Genomic DNA, 13,956 nt, shown 5'->3' with positions numbered 1-13,956 from the left:
TGTAATTTTATGAGCAAGGAGTTTGCAGCTGAACACCAGATACAGACACTCCCTTTAAGCAACCCCCTGCAGGTCACCACGATCGATGGGAGGGAGCTGCTGGGAGGAGAAGTCAGCCTACAAACCGTCCCAATGGTTATGAGGGTGGCCAGGCACACTGAGAGGATAGCGTTCAATGTAGCCACCCTGGGAGGGGCTCCAGTCATTTTGGGAATGAGCTGGCTAGCGTTGCATGACCCGCTAGTGGGCTGGCATCAGAGAGTGGTCTCCTTTGGGTCAGCACATTGTCTGGAACACTGCAGAGAGGGAAAGGTGCCAGAAGGGGCAAAAGCCTCTCTAGCAGGGACGGAAGTGGCGGACAAAGGGAAGGTGCCCAAACAATACGCTGACCTGAGCAAGGTCTTCAGTGAAAGGGAAGCAGATAAATTACCACCGCACAGAGACTTTGACTGCCAAATTAATCTGGTCCCTGGGGCCCAGCTCCCCGTGGGCAAGCTGTACGCCATGTCAGACAGGGAAATGCAGGAGTTAAGGGAGTTTATTGATAAAAACCTGAAGAGGGGCTTCATCAGAGAGTCCAGAGCGGTGGGGGGGAGCCCAGTGTTTTTTGTGGACAAAAAAAACACGGATAAACCGAGATTGGTCGTGGACTACCGGGCCCTAAATGCCGTGTCAGAACCAGTGACTTTCCCCATGCCCAGGATTGATGACATTTTGACCAGGGTGAGGAAGGGAAAGATATTCACGAAACTGGACCTGAGAGGAGCATACAACCTGATACGAATAAAGAAGGGGGATGAATGGAAAACCACCATGTTCACCCCTTTGGGGGCATTTGAATATCTCGTTATGCCATTCGGATTACAATCAGGCTCCGCCTGTTTTCAATCGCTCATGAACCACGTACTGGGACCTTTGCTCTACAAGAATTGCGTGGCCTTCCTCGATGACGTGCTGATATATTCAGAGAATGAGGAGCAGCATGTAAAGGATGTCAGGGAAGTGCTGAGCCAGCTGCAAGCAAACCAGTTGTGGGTGAAATTGGAGAAGTGTCAGTTCCACACCAAGGAGGTGGAATTCCTGGGGTACCGCTTATCAGACAAGGGATTAGCCATGGATCCAGGGAAGGTCCAGGCGGTGCTGGAATGGAAGACACCGAAAACGAAAAAAGATGTGCAAAGGTTCTTAGGGTTTGGGAACTTTTACCGTAAATTCATCAAGAACTTTGCCCACTTAACGGCTCCCATCACGGACTGTCTAAGCAGCAAGAAGAAATTCGTTTGGACGGCGGAGGCGGAGCATGCTTTTGAGGAATTGAAAAGGGCATTCGCTTCGGAAGAACAGCTCCTGCATGTGGATTTACAAAAACCCATGAGAGTGGAAACTGATGCCTCAGACCGGGCGGTGGGGGCGGTGCTGCTTCAGCCAGGGAGCAATAAGTCGGAATGGAGACCGTGTGCCTTCTTTTCGCGTAAGCTGAACAAATCCGAGAGGAACTACACGGTATATGACCGAGAACTACTCGCCATTCACGAAGCGTTCCGGAGATGGAGACACTTACTAATTGGCGCACAACATAAGGTGCAAGTGTGTACGGACCACAAGAGTTTGGAGTATTGGAGAACGGCACGGGTGCTCAACCAACGACAAGTGAGATGGGCCCAGGAGTTCTCCAGATTCCATTTTGAAATTTGCTATGTGCCAGGTCCAGAAAACATCAGAGCGGACGCTCTCTCTCGCAAACCTGAATATTTGGAGGGGGAGGGAGCGCCGGAAGAGAGACATATTATCCCAGAGGACCACTGGGTGTGTGGTGCAGCCTGGGTGGGGCAAAGAGAACTGGTAGAGGGAACGGTAAATGATGAGTACGCCCAGGACAAGCTCAGAGGTCTAAGGAGAGAGGGAGAAGACCCCGGGGGTTTCGAAGAAAGAAACGGGGCATTGTATTACAGAGGGGCGCTATATATACCCGAAGGGGAATTGAGGGGGAGAGTACTCAAACAGCTGCACGACAATCCCACAGCGGGGCATTTTGGGCAACACAAGACCATGTGGTTGGTGACCAGGGAGTTTTGGTGGCCCAAGGTGAGGGAGGATGTACGGGAGTATGTGAGAAGGTGTGACCAATGCCAGAGAGCCAAAGGAGAAAGGCGGGCACCAGCGGGGTTATTAGAACCGTTACCCACACCAGAACGACCGTGGGAGGCGGTGTCGATAGATTTTATGACTGATCTGCCCAAATCCCAGGGGAAAACCGCCATACTAGTCGTAGTAGACCTGTTAACTAAGATGGGTCACTTTGTAGCTTGCTCACATGCAGTCACGGCGGAAGAAACAGCGAAATTGTTTGTAGAACATATTTTCAGACTGCATGGCGCCCCCTTGAGGGTGGTTTCCGACAGAGGGAAACAGTTCACGTCCAGATTCTGGAGGAAACTTATGAGCTTATTGCACGTAGAGGTCAACTTTTCGACTGCCAGGCACCCTGAGACCAATGGGCAGGCGGAGAGAGCAAACGGTATTCTCCAACAATACCTGAGGTGTTATGTCAATGACAGAGAGAACGATTGGGTCGAAAAGTTGGCACTAGCGGAATTTGCTTACAATAATGCTGAGAATGTGTCCACCGGGATGAGCCCCTTTTTGGCTAATTATGGGTGCCACCCCAGGGCGTTTCCAGGGGAAGGAGGGGAAAGATGGAGTGTTCCGGCCGCGGAACTTTTTGTAGAAGAAATGGAAGCGATCCATCGTCAACTCCAACTCAACTTAGAAAGGGCCAAGGAAGAATATAAGAGGCAGGCAGACAAGAGCAGAAGGGAAGGTGAAACAATTAGGGTGGGGAGTCGGGTCTGGCTATCAACCCAAGGGTTGCCGTTCAAGGGGGGTTGCAAGAAATTGAGACCCAAAAGATTGGGACCATTTGAGGTCATCCAACAGGTCAACCCAGTGGCGTTCAGACTCCGGTTACCGAACCACATGAAACTGCACCCAGTATTCCACAGGTCATTACTGTCACCATACAGGGGGGAAGGTGAAGGGGTATCCACACGGGGGCCAGCCATAGAAGAAAGGGAAAGCCGCAACCATGTGGCGGAAATCATCGACTCCAGGTGGAAGGGTAATCAGGTGGAGTATTTGGTCGCGTGGGAAGGGGAACCGGAGTCGGAAAACACCTGGGTGAAGGCAGAGGAGGTCCGTGACGAGATCTTGATCGAAACGTTTCACCAAAGGTTCCCCAGGAAACCTCAGCCAGTAGCGAGGTTTCGGAGGGAGTACTTTGGCACCACCGACGATGAGGAGGAACTGGAGGGATTCAGGGAATCGGAGTTGGAAGGAGGAACAGACTCCGATGAGGAGGAGTACTTGGAAACCGGAGACAGCAAAAGGTGGAGGGAAGTGTTCGAAACTTCGGAAGATGAGGGAGGTTCCTTCAGGGGTTTTGCTCCCTCGCCTCCCGCAGAGGAGGGGAGGGAAGGGGGTGAAGGGGGCCCTGGAGGGGAGGTGGATGTCAGGGAACTGCCATCTGAGACTAAGGAGGTGAAAGGGCTCATGGAGGGTGAGAGAGACCATTCAGCGGAGGAGGGGACCAGCAGGGGGAGAAGTGGAGTTCCAAGGGAAAGTGAGTCGGAGGGAGGGCTCAGAGACACTTCAAGCGGGAGCAGCGGGGAGATTTCAGGACCTCCTGTAGGGACACCCACTCCTCGGCGGAAACTGTCACGCCGAGAGTCCAGAAGACGCGTTTCCGTTAAGGAGCTTTTATGCTGGAAGAAGTTCCGTAAACGCCCACTGTCCGATTCAACGAGCGATTGATGGAGTCATGTTTAAGGAGCTCCATCACAGACAGAGGTTTGGGGACTTAGCCAAACTCTGAGGGATTAGGATTTTACGCACAAGCAGCTCATCATCCCATCACACATACGCTTCAGGTTACAGGCTCCGCTAATCCAGAAATAGTACCTCGGGTTAAGAACTTTGCTTCAGGATGAGAACAGAAATCGTGCTCTGGCAGCGCGGCGGCAGCGGGAGGCTCCATTAGCTAAAGTGGTGCTTCAGGTTAAGAACAGACCTCCGGAACAAATTAAGTAAATAACCCGAGGTACCACTGTATCTGTAGTGTAGGCTCCAGGCGAGCCTCCATTGGGAAAGTACATTCCACAAACAGGGAGCCACTGCAGAAAAGACACAAACTTGTGTTGCCGCCCTTCAGACCTCTCATGGATACACAAAGAAGGACCTCAGATCATTATCACAGGGTCTAGGACAGTTCATATGGGGAAAGGCAGTCCTTGAGGTGTTGTGGCTCTGAGCTGTTCCAGGCTTTATAGGTCACAACCAGCATATTGAATTGGGCCTGGAAACTAATTGGCAGTCAGTGCAGTTGGGCCAAGATTAGTGTTATGTGTTCAAGCCATTTTGCCCTGGTGAGCAAACTGGCTGCTTAATTCTGCCCCAGCTGAAGTTTCCAAACTTTCAGAGGCAGCCGTCCACATATAACATGTTGCAACAATGCATTAATGTCTGTTTCAGTGCTTCCACCTTATGTACCAGGAATTTTAACTAGGAGATTTTTGCATCACCATCATCAAGCTTTCTTAGTTGCTTTACATAAGCATCTCAGAGCAATTTACAAATATAGTAAAATATGCAATGCCACTCATGACATGCAAAGGAAAAAGCAGAGCACAGTAATCAAATCATAAAACAATCATTCCAGCCCCTAACATAGGCCTTACCATAGCAGATGGCCAAAGTTAGATAGAGAGATGGAAAGATATCACCAACTGCTTCAAAGAAAAGTTTAACACTTGGGAGAAGAAAATGTTGGCACCGAGTGAGCTTCCCTGGGGAGACCATTCTGTGGATGGAGGCTGGTTCCTCATGATCACCCTCCAGACAACTGCCTACCCCTCATTCTGATTTCAGGACATGGGCAGGCTTATATAAGGGCCGGGAAGGTATTGAGGTCCTGAGTCATCTAAGGCTTTATAGGTGAAGACTACCACATTGAATTAGGCTGGGAAACAAACTGGCAGTCCAGAACAGGTGTTATAGATTTGGACTGTGCTATCCCAGTTAATAAGGGACACGGTTGGCGCTGTGGGTTAAACCACAGACCCTAGGGCTTGCTGATCAGAAGGTCGGCGGTTTGAATCCCCGCGATGGGGTGAGCTCCCGTTGCTCGGTCCCTGCTCCTGCCAACCTAGCAGTTCGAAAGCACGTCAAAGTGCAAGTAGATAAATAGGTACCACTCCGGCAGTAAGGTAAACTGCGTTTTCGTGCGCTGCTCTGGTTCGCCAGAAGCAGCTTAGTCATGCTGGCCACATGACCCGGAAGCTGTACGCCGGCTCCCTCGGCCAATAAAGCGAGATGAGCGCCGCAACCCCAGAGTCGGTCACGACTGGACCTAATGGTCAGGGGTCCCTTTACCTTACCTTTACCTTTATCCCAGTTAATAATCTGACCACCGAATTTTTCATCAACTGCAGTTTCTGAACCATATTAAAAGGCAGACCTATATGTAACATTGCAGTAATCCAGCTGTGAGGTTATTTGGTCATAGAGCTCTGAAGCCAGGCTATGCCCATCCATATTGGACCACCAGCTGAAGCTGGTGGAAGGTACTCCATGCCGTTTAGACCACTTGTGTCTCCATTGACAGGGTTTATCTGTGTATCTGATCTTTCAGGGGAAATGCGACCCTAAAGTAGGCTGCATGTCACCTGTCCAGATCAAGGAACTGTTCTCTAACCATCTGTCTTGTCTGGATTGATCCTCAGTTTTTGGCTGTCATCCAGTTCATTGCCACGACCAGACACCTGTTCAGCATGCGCTCTGCTACACCTGCTGAAGATTAAAATGGAGCTGTGTGTCACCAGCTTACTGATGACAACACACTCAAAAAGTCTGGATGATCTCACTCCGCAGTTTCATGTATATTTAAATAGCATGGGGGATAAGACTTGAACCCTGTGGAACGCCATACTGAAGGCGCCATAAGACCAGGCAAAAATCACCCAGGATCACCTTCTGAAGCTGGTTGCCCAACCACTCCCCCTGTCTCTCTCCTGGCAAAGGTGGTCTCAGTGCTATAGCTTGAACCCTCGTTGAAATGGATCAGGATGGATAAAAATCAATGATTTAAAAAAATAAAAAATCAATTTTTTTTTATTTAAATCAGATTTTAAAAAATAAGTAAATAAGAGTTTTTAAAATAAAATGCTTTTGGAGGAAAAATCTTTATTAAGTTAGTTTTCTATGTAAGTTACCATACTTTTCTGTGTATAACACGCCCCCGTGTATAAGATACCCCCTATTTGGGGGGACTAAAATTCAGAAACGATGGGGGGGGGAAATACCCAGAGTTGTTGAGCTTTTTTTTGGGAGGAAATGACTCACCCACCTGGCCGCCAACACTGCAGCCACCAATCAAATCTACCCTTAAAAGGATCCAGAAATTTGGCATGTGTTCCAGTTCCCCTTCATAACTGGAGGATAGACTGAGAGGAACAGGGCATTTCCATTGTTGATGCTTTTCTTTAGATGACCCGCACCAAGGAAACCTAGGAGGCCATCTTTCCCCTTACTTTACAGTTATGAGGTTTCAGAAGGTGAAATTCTGTTTTAATAGAAGTGAGAGATGCTTTTTGTACTTGGTTCATTTTTTAAATTGGGGGTTTCATGGTAACTGCATTTTTGTAAGCTGCCATGGCGCCCCATAGGCCATTTTGGCAGGGCATAAATGCAAAAATATGCTTGCTGGTGCTTTGTGACCAGCATCTGGGGCTAGTCCCGGTTGTATTGCTCAGTCTGCCTGGTTTACAGCAATAGTGTTGGCCCAAGGGATATGGGGTGGGTATAGTGGAGGATCTTGCGTCCCTCATTTTTCCACGTGGAACCCTGTACACTCATAATGGTAGTTTCTTCCCTGGAATTGTGGACACTTCTTCGTCTCTCCCACACACAATGCTCTCTTATCTGTTCTCTTCTGTTATGCTGTGTATCTGGGTTGTTGTTGCCTCCTGTCTAACCATGGTGAAACTGTGTTACAGTGATGTGATGCTGCTTCATGCTTGCTGATTGAACGTAGCTACCTATATTGCATGAGCAGAAGGAGGCTTACTTGCATAAACAGAAGGAGGCCTAGCTTGTTCACGTGCCACATTGCTAACATAATCCTGTTCCCTGCTATCTGAAAAACTATTGTGCAAACAGCATTGCATATTTCTGCAAAGCTGTGTTCCACTGACTTGCTGTTTAGAGGTACCTCAAACTTTGGATATAATTTTTGCTTTGTTATTTGTATTTCTTATTTGCTGCAACCTTGGGTGTAATTTGTAGAAAAACAAGAAGAATAAACTCTGCTTGCTCACTTTTGTCACACCAGATTCTAACCCAAGTTAAAAACACACACAGCTTTCAGATGTTGGGACTTTGCTGAAGCTCCAAAAGAAAGGATCAGCTCCTGTGAAGAATGAAGGTTCTCTAGAACTTGTTGCTTCCTCTGCCCACATACCAATCTTTCTTCAAGGCTGGTTGCTTTTAGGGAATCATTAGGTGCTGAAGCATGTAAAACTCTATTTCTCTCTCTTTGATTGCTGTGTTCAGCAAAGAATAGTTGGGAAGTGATGTTCTTGTCATAGCTTCCATGACTTACTGCAAGACATCATATGGAGGCCTGATGTGGAAATTGTCTCTGAGAGGTTGAAGTGGTGCAGAACATGGTGGTCAGGTTGTCAACCCAAACTCACAATAGTGAGTATATCTCCTGTGGACTTAAAATGTTTTCACTGATGTCGAGCTTGTTTTCAGGCACAGTTCAGGGTTTGACCTATTACCTGATCCCACACCATTTATTGTAAGAACCGCTTTTTTAAAAAAATAAAAAGCTGCCTGTTAGGTACAATATTAATTGGAAAGCTTCCTCTGATCATCCCCTGCTTTGCAGATTAGGCAGGTTGCTACCAAAGAGAAGGTACCTTTCTGTGCTTTCCACATGAATTTGGAGCATCTGTCTTTTAGGTGACAGGGAAAGTCCTTCATGCTTGCCCATGCTTCTGGTAGGCTGCTAGTTTTTATTGCTGCTTTGGCTGTTGCTAGCTTGGTTTTGCATCTTGAGTGCTATGCTTTTTCCTGACAGCTCATATGTCTTTAGCACTGATTTGAATGCTGTTTAAGGCGTTATTATGAATTTTGTGAGCTGTCCGAAATCCTGTAGCAGTAGCTGTGGAAAAGGGGTTATTAAAAGAAGAAGACATAAGTATGATAAAGTGCATTGACCCAAGATTTATGCTAACTTCTGTGGCACGCAACACTTTGAGACTTTCTAGATTGAATTAATTCTTTGAAGAAGGGTATGTCCTTTGCTTGGTTAAGGCCATGGTACTAATCTTTGTTTCTGATGCATTTATTTTTCTTCCTTATGGGGTTGCAAACTTGTGCCATATTCTTTTTTTAAAAGAAACTCCAGTTTCGCTCAGTTACAGCAAAAGCAGTTTTGTGCAGTTGGCAAGCATAGGGATTGTCACACTGTGGATTAGCTGGGCCTGAGAGAGATTGCGGCCAGGGGCCCCTTTTCTCTGAAAATAAAATAAATGATCACAAGGATTTGGCACAGTGTCAAATAGTTCACTTACTTATTTATGAGATTCTTATCCGTCCCTTCATGCTAAGGTCCCAGGGGCAGGTTACAACAATATAATCAAACAATTTGAATGGTGTATACAATTACAAAAACAATTAAACCAATTCCAAACGAAAAGAAGCAAAGTATAGGTTAAACAACACAGCAGAGGTTGCCTCCACGAAAAATGCTGTTAAAGATCATGGCATAAAGGGTTGCATTTCCATCATTCCTAGCCAGCAGGGCCAGTGGTCAGGGATGATGGGAGTTGTAGCTCAAGAACATCTGAGGATCCAGGGTTGAGAAAGGCTGCTTTACACTTAACAGTATTTTTAACAATGGTAACAGGGGAGCATGACCATAGTATCTCTGAAGCAGGCATATATTTTTTTGCCAACAAGTACTGCAATTGAGATACTGCAATGCCATATTCTTATTTCGTTCTTGGTTAATCTTTGCCAGTGGATTCAATTGGCTGCTCCTGTGGCAGAGCAACATCCTGTCCTTTCCCTTGCACACTGTACTGCAGGGTCAGTTCACCAGGCCTTTTCAGGACAGCAGCATCTGTCATCAGTTTTCTTTGCTTTTCTAAGGCTTGCGGCTGGGACTCTGTTTCAGTTCTCTTTTGTCGCTGGGCAGGCTGACACCATTTCCACTGAATGAGGACAAAACCTAGATGGAAGCTTTATCCTTACTACCGGGGTGGATACACACACACACACACACACACACACACACATTTTTGCAATTTTAGTGATCCCAGGTGTCAGTCTTTAAAAGTAACCGAAATGTCAATATAATATAAACATGCTTCATTTTATACTTCATCCTTAAAGCTTAATTTATGACTCTGTCAAACATGCCTCTATCATTCAGTGCGTGAGCGAGAGAAGCATTTATTTTATTTTAAAGCATTGATTATTAGGAACATAGGTAGTTGAGCGTGAGCGTGCAGACTAGCAGGGTGAATTGCCTGCCTGGCATGAAGATTGCGCATGTTGCTGGTCACCAAGTAGCAAGGGAGATGCTGGGGCAAAGTCAGAACTTGGGGGCAAATTCACACCAATGATAAGGGTAAAGGTAGTTGCGAGGTCCTGGAAGCTAAATTTAGGTTGCTAGGTAGAATGCTGAAAGCCAGAACCCCCAAGGTATGCATGGATGAGACAGTGGTGCTGGGAGGAGGGGTTTGGATTTATTAGTCACTGGGGAACATTCTGGGGCAAGACAGGCCTGTACAAAAGTGATAGGCTCCACTTGAACTGGGCTGGGAGCAGACTGTTGGCATTTAAATCAAAAAGGTGGCATAGCAACGTTTAAACTGATTTGCAGCAAAAGGCAATGGGACCTCAGGGATGAAGATGATAAATGGGTGAATATTTAAATGCAGTGGCAGCGAACTCAGCACTGTGAGTGCCGGGGCGCAGGACAGCAATTCAGAGAAGCCAAAGCACCGCAAATCAAAACGCAAGTGCCAAAGATACTTCAAGAGAGAGACTCTGTGCAAGTGTTTATATGCTAATGCTAGAAGCTCCCAAGCCAAGATGGGTGAACTGTAGTGCTTGGTTTTAAAAGGTGGCATCTATATAGTTGGTATTACAGAAGCCTGGTGGAGCAGAGAGAACCAGTGGGAGACGGTTCTCTCTGGATGTAAACTCCACAGGAAGGGCAGAGAAGGACGTGTTGCTCTGTACATCCTCATCCTCAGGAGAGGTTTTTCGGGGAGTGTTGAAAGACAGTAGGAAAGTCAGTGTATGTGAACTTTTCTCTGGATCCAACTCAATATCTTTTCAACAGCTTTTTCAATTGTGCTTTGACTGATTGTGACCAGGTATTCTTGCTTTAAAAAACAAAACAAAATAAAATAAAATAAGCATGAGTTCATTGGTCAACTGGTGCAAGGATTGCTCTTTAAATGTTCTTGAAGCATTTCTTGAAAGTATCTCAGTAACCAACAGGCAGAAGGACTGTGGTCTACTTTCTGCCACCCCTGATTCTGAGTTACTTTTAAACTGACTCTGATAGTCTTGTGTACATTTATCGTTGTGAGTGTTACATGTCATTCCGCAATATCATCAGTTGATTGTAGCCACTTGTAAATCTGTCATGTTTTATCCTCAAAAAATTATCTTTTACAGGAGAGGTCATCGCAGCTTTAACACTACTGAAGCAAAATATGGAATGGGTTTCACTGGTGACTGAATCCAGCCAAACAAACAGTATTGACAGTAGCTTGAAAATCACCAGTTAGCAGTTTCTTCACGCTCCAACACTGCACAGCACTTTCCAGAGAGAACTCATTGTGTGCAAGAAATCTGCTTTACAAATCTGTCCTGGTACCCTGCAGCTTTGTCTGGTTAAACACTTACAGAAGGCGAAAGAGAACCCGGAGAAACATGGAGGAATACCTGTGGATGGTTATTGTCGGTTTTATAATTGCTTTTATTTTGGCATTCTCGGTTGGGGCAAATGATGTTGCCAATTCTTTTGGTACTGCCGTGGGCTCTGGCGTGGTTACTTTGCGCCAGGCCTGCATTCTTGCTTCAATTTTTGAAACGACTGGCTCAGTGTTACTAGGAGCAAAAGTAGGCGAAACGATTCGTAAAGGTATCATTGATGTGAACCTGTACAACAGCACTGTGGAACTACTGATGGCAGGAGAAGTCAGCGCAATGGTTGGTGAGTAACTTTCGTTTTATATTCAATGTCAGTTTCTTCAAGCAGTTTTGTGCTTTTCCAGTCCTGCAAAGAAATGTGACCAAAGCCTTTTGACAAACAGTAATACAGTGGTGCCTCGCAAGACGAAAAGAATCCGTTCCGCGATTCTCTTCGTCTAGCGGTTTTTTCGTCTTGCGAAGCAACCTTATTAGCGGCTAAGCGGATTAGCGCTATTAGCGGTTTAGCGGCTATTAAAGGATTAGCGGCTTAGCTGCTAAAAGGCTATTAGCGGCTTAGCGGCTTAGAAAAAGGGGGGGGGAAGCAGAAAAAAATTTGCAAGACTAGCAAGACGTTTTGGGCGAAGCAAGCCCATAGGGAAAATCGTCTTGCGAAGCAACTCAGAAACGGAAAACCCTTTCGTCTAGCGGGTTTTCCGTCTTGCGAGGCATTCGTCTTGCGGGGCACCACTGTACAGCAGCTTGAGTCTTGGACACTAATATTTCTGAATGCGCAAATTTGCTTTTCGCTATTGTTTGGAACTGCCAGGGTAGAATCTACCTTATATAGATGTTTCACTGCTGAACTCTCAACCGTGCTTAAGAATCTGGGACCTGGTGATCCCTCTCACCCCCTGTACAAATTCCACCAGCTCCCCCCCCATTGGTACCACAAATGACTGAAGATTATTCTAACCAGGTTCATCTTAAACAGAATATCAAACGAGGCTTTAGAGATAACTAAAAGAATCTGGTTAGCGTGGGCTACAAATAAAATCAGTGCCTTCATGGTGAGAGGGAACTTTCATGCCCTTTGCTTCTTCTTTATTAACCAAGTTTAAAGGATTGGGGATGCTTACATCTGCTTCAGTTCTTAGTAAGGCTGCTAGCCTTTTATTACTTCAGTAGAAATATACCATGTGCATTGTACTGCATATAACACCAAACTATTAAAATAAATGCTTGTGTTTATTTTGACATGGGTGTTAAAATTGTGTGCAAGAACAGAGAAAGATGACACGATTGTGCAGTTTTCAAAAGGATGATCTTAATAGGATGACAGAACAGGTTTTTTGGTAGCGCCTCCCCCCCCCCCCAATCCAAAATAAAGCTCGGAGCGAAAGAGTTTCCATAGCTTGTGGTCTCACTGGCTAATGCCACTTTGGAGATATGTGATGTTCCAACAAAATACATGACGGGAAAGGGTGAAGGATAGACGGAGTTGCATAAGTCCAACCATCACTTCTCTGGGCTGGCTAAAAAAAAATTAATGGCTCCCACTTCCACAGAAAAAATCTCATCTGCTCTGAAAAAATAAGATGATTGATCAGTGTGCTGCAGCTTCATTTGCTCTTCTTTAAACTTCTAGCTGTTTCGTTTGCATTTATAACCAGACAGTATGGCAAGTTTGTATGTTAATTATGCACACTTTATTGAGAAGCCCATTAGATCCTACTCTTTGTCCCTGGGATCTAGCGGAAGTTCTTGTATACACTCTAGAAATCAAAGGCCTAACTAATATCGGATGATCATATATCAGCTTATTAAGCCGAGATATGTGTGGCTCTTTTGCCCACACAGGCAGCCTCTTTGCTCAAACTACGGAAAAACCAAGAAGCCTCTGTTATCCATAGTTTGCTCTTTTGTCTGAAATGAGAATCTTTGGTTACCAGTGTCAGAACACGTCAAGATAAACCACTGTTTGAAGTTGGTTTTCCCATCCTGGCTTGTTCTGAAGCTGGGACCCGTATTTTCCCAGTTCAGATGAAATGAGGAGCTATTGTCACTAAAATACTTGTGCACATTTCTGCTTAGTAAGCTAAAGTAATATTCATCTGAACTGGCTCATTGGTTTGCATATGTAAATCCTTATCAGGATTAGCTCCCACTGTGCCTGGGATCACAGTTTCACTGGTTATTAGGATGTTTTCACCTTCCCTTCTCCTGCTAGTCAGATGTCACATCCTCTTGACTCCTTGCTATGCACAGAGAATGCCAAAATGAACACCGGGATATAGTTCTTGAGAGCTGCTGTCATGCGGGATGATACGCTTTCTGTCTCTCAAATTGCAAGTCCTAGATTCTTCTGTACAAGTGCATTTTTTCTCTTCCTGTTTATAGAGAAGACCTTGTGCTGGCAGCTAACTGTCAATATTGCTTGCTCTGCTTCTGATTGGCTCCACCAAATCTCACAAGATTATGGACACCTGACATAGATGCAGGGAAACAATATTGCCTAAGCTGTGGCTGGGACAGCCCAGTCAGATGGGTGGGGTACAAGTCTTCCTCCTCCTCCTCCTCCTCCTCCTCCTCCTCTTCTTCTTCTTCTTCTTCTTCTTCTAGAAAAAGAGGTGCCAGAACTCACCATGAATGCCTCTCACACTAGAGCCAGTGTGGTGTCGTGGTTAAGAGCAGTAGACTCGTAATCTGGTGAACTGGGTTTGCTTCCCCACTCCTCCACATGCAGCTGCTGGGTGACCTTGGGCTAGTCACACTTCTCTGAAGTCTCTCAGCCCCACTCACCTCACAGAGTGTTTGTTGTGGGGGAGGAAGGGAAAGGAGAATGTTAGCCGCTTTGAGACTCCTTCGGGTAGTGATAAAGCGGGATATCAAATCCAAACTCCTCCTCCTCTTCTTCTTCTTCTTCTTCTTCTTCTTCTTCTTCTTCTTCTTCTTCTCTTACAA

The 13,956-nt window shown here is 46.0% G+C and overlaps 1 protein-coding gene across 8 annotated transcripts in view; it reads left to right on the top strand.

Annotated features, from left to right (window-relative positions):
- Window positions 1–13,956, top strand: part of SLC20A2 (solute carrier family 20 member 2) — a 106,010-nt gene that overhangs the window by 53,707 nt on the left and 38,347 nt on the right. For all 8 annotated transcript variants that reach the window (XR_008327354.1, XM_053363027.1, XM_053363025.1 and 5 more), the window contains exon 2: window positions 10,756–11,296. Coding sequence is in view for 7 of the 8 variants with exons in the window: in XM_053363027.1 (XP_053219002.1) it covers window positions 11,014–11,296 (283 nt within the window). In the remaining variant the exon portion in view is untranslated. The remainder of the gene's footprint in view (window positions 1–10,755; window positions 11,297–13,956) is intronic.

The sequence above is a fragment of the Podarcis raffonei genome, chromosome 13 (genome assembly GCF_027172205.1).
Source record: "Podarcis raffonei isolate rPodRaf1 chromosome 13, rPodRaf1.pri, whole genome shotgun sequence".
Lineage (NCBI taxonomy): Eukaryota > Metazoa > Chordata > Lepidosauria > Squamata > Lacertidae > Podarcis > Podarcis raffonei.
Note: the sequence above shows the minus strand (reverse complement) of the source record. Positions and strands in the feature narration are given on the sequence as shown.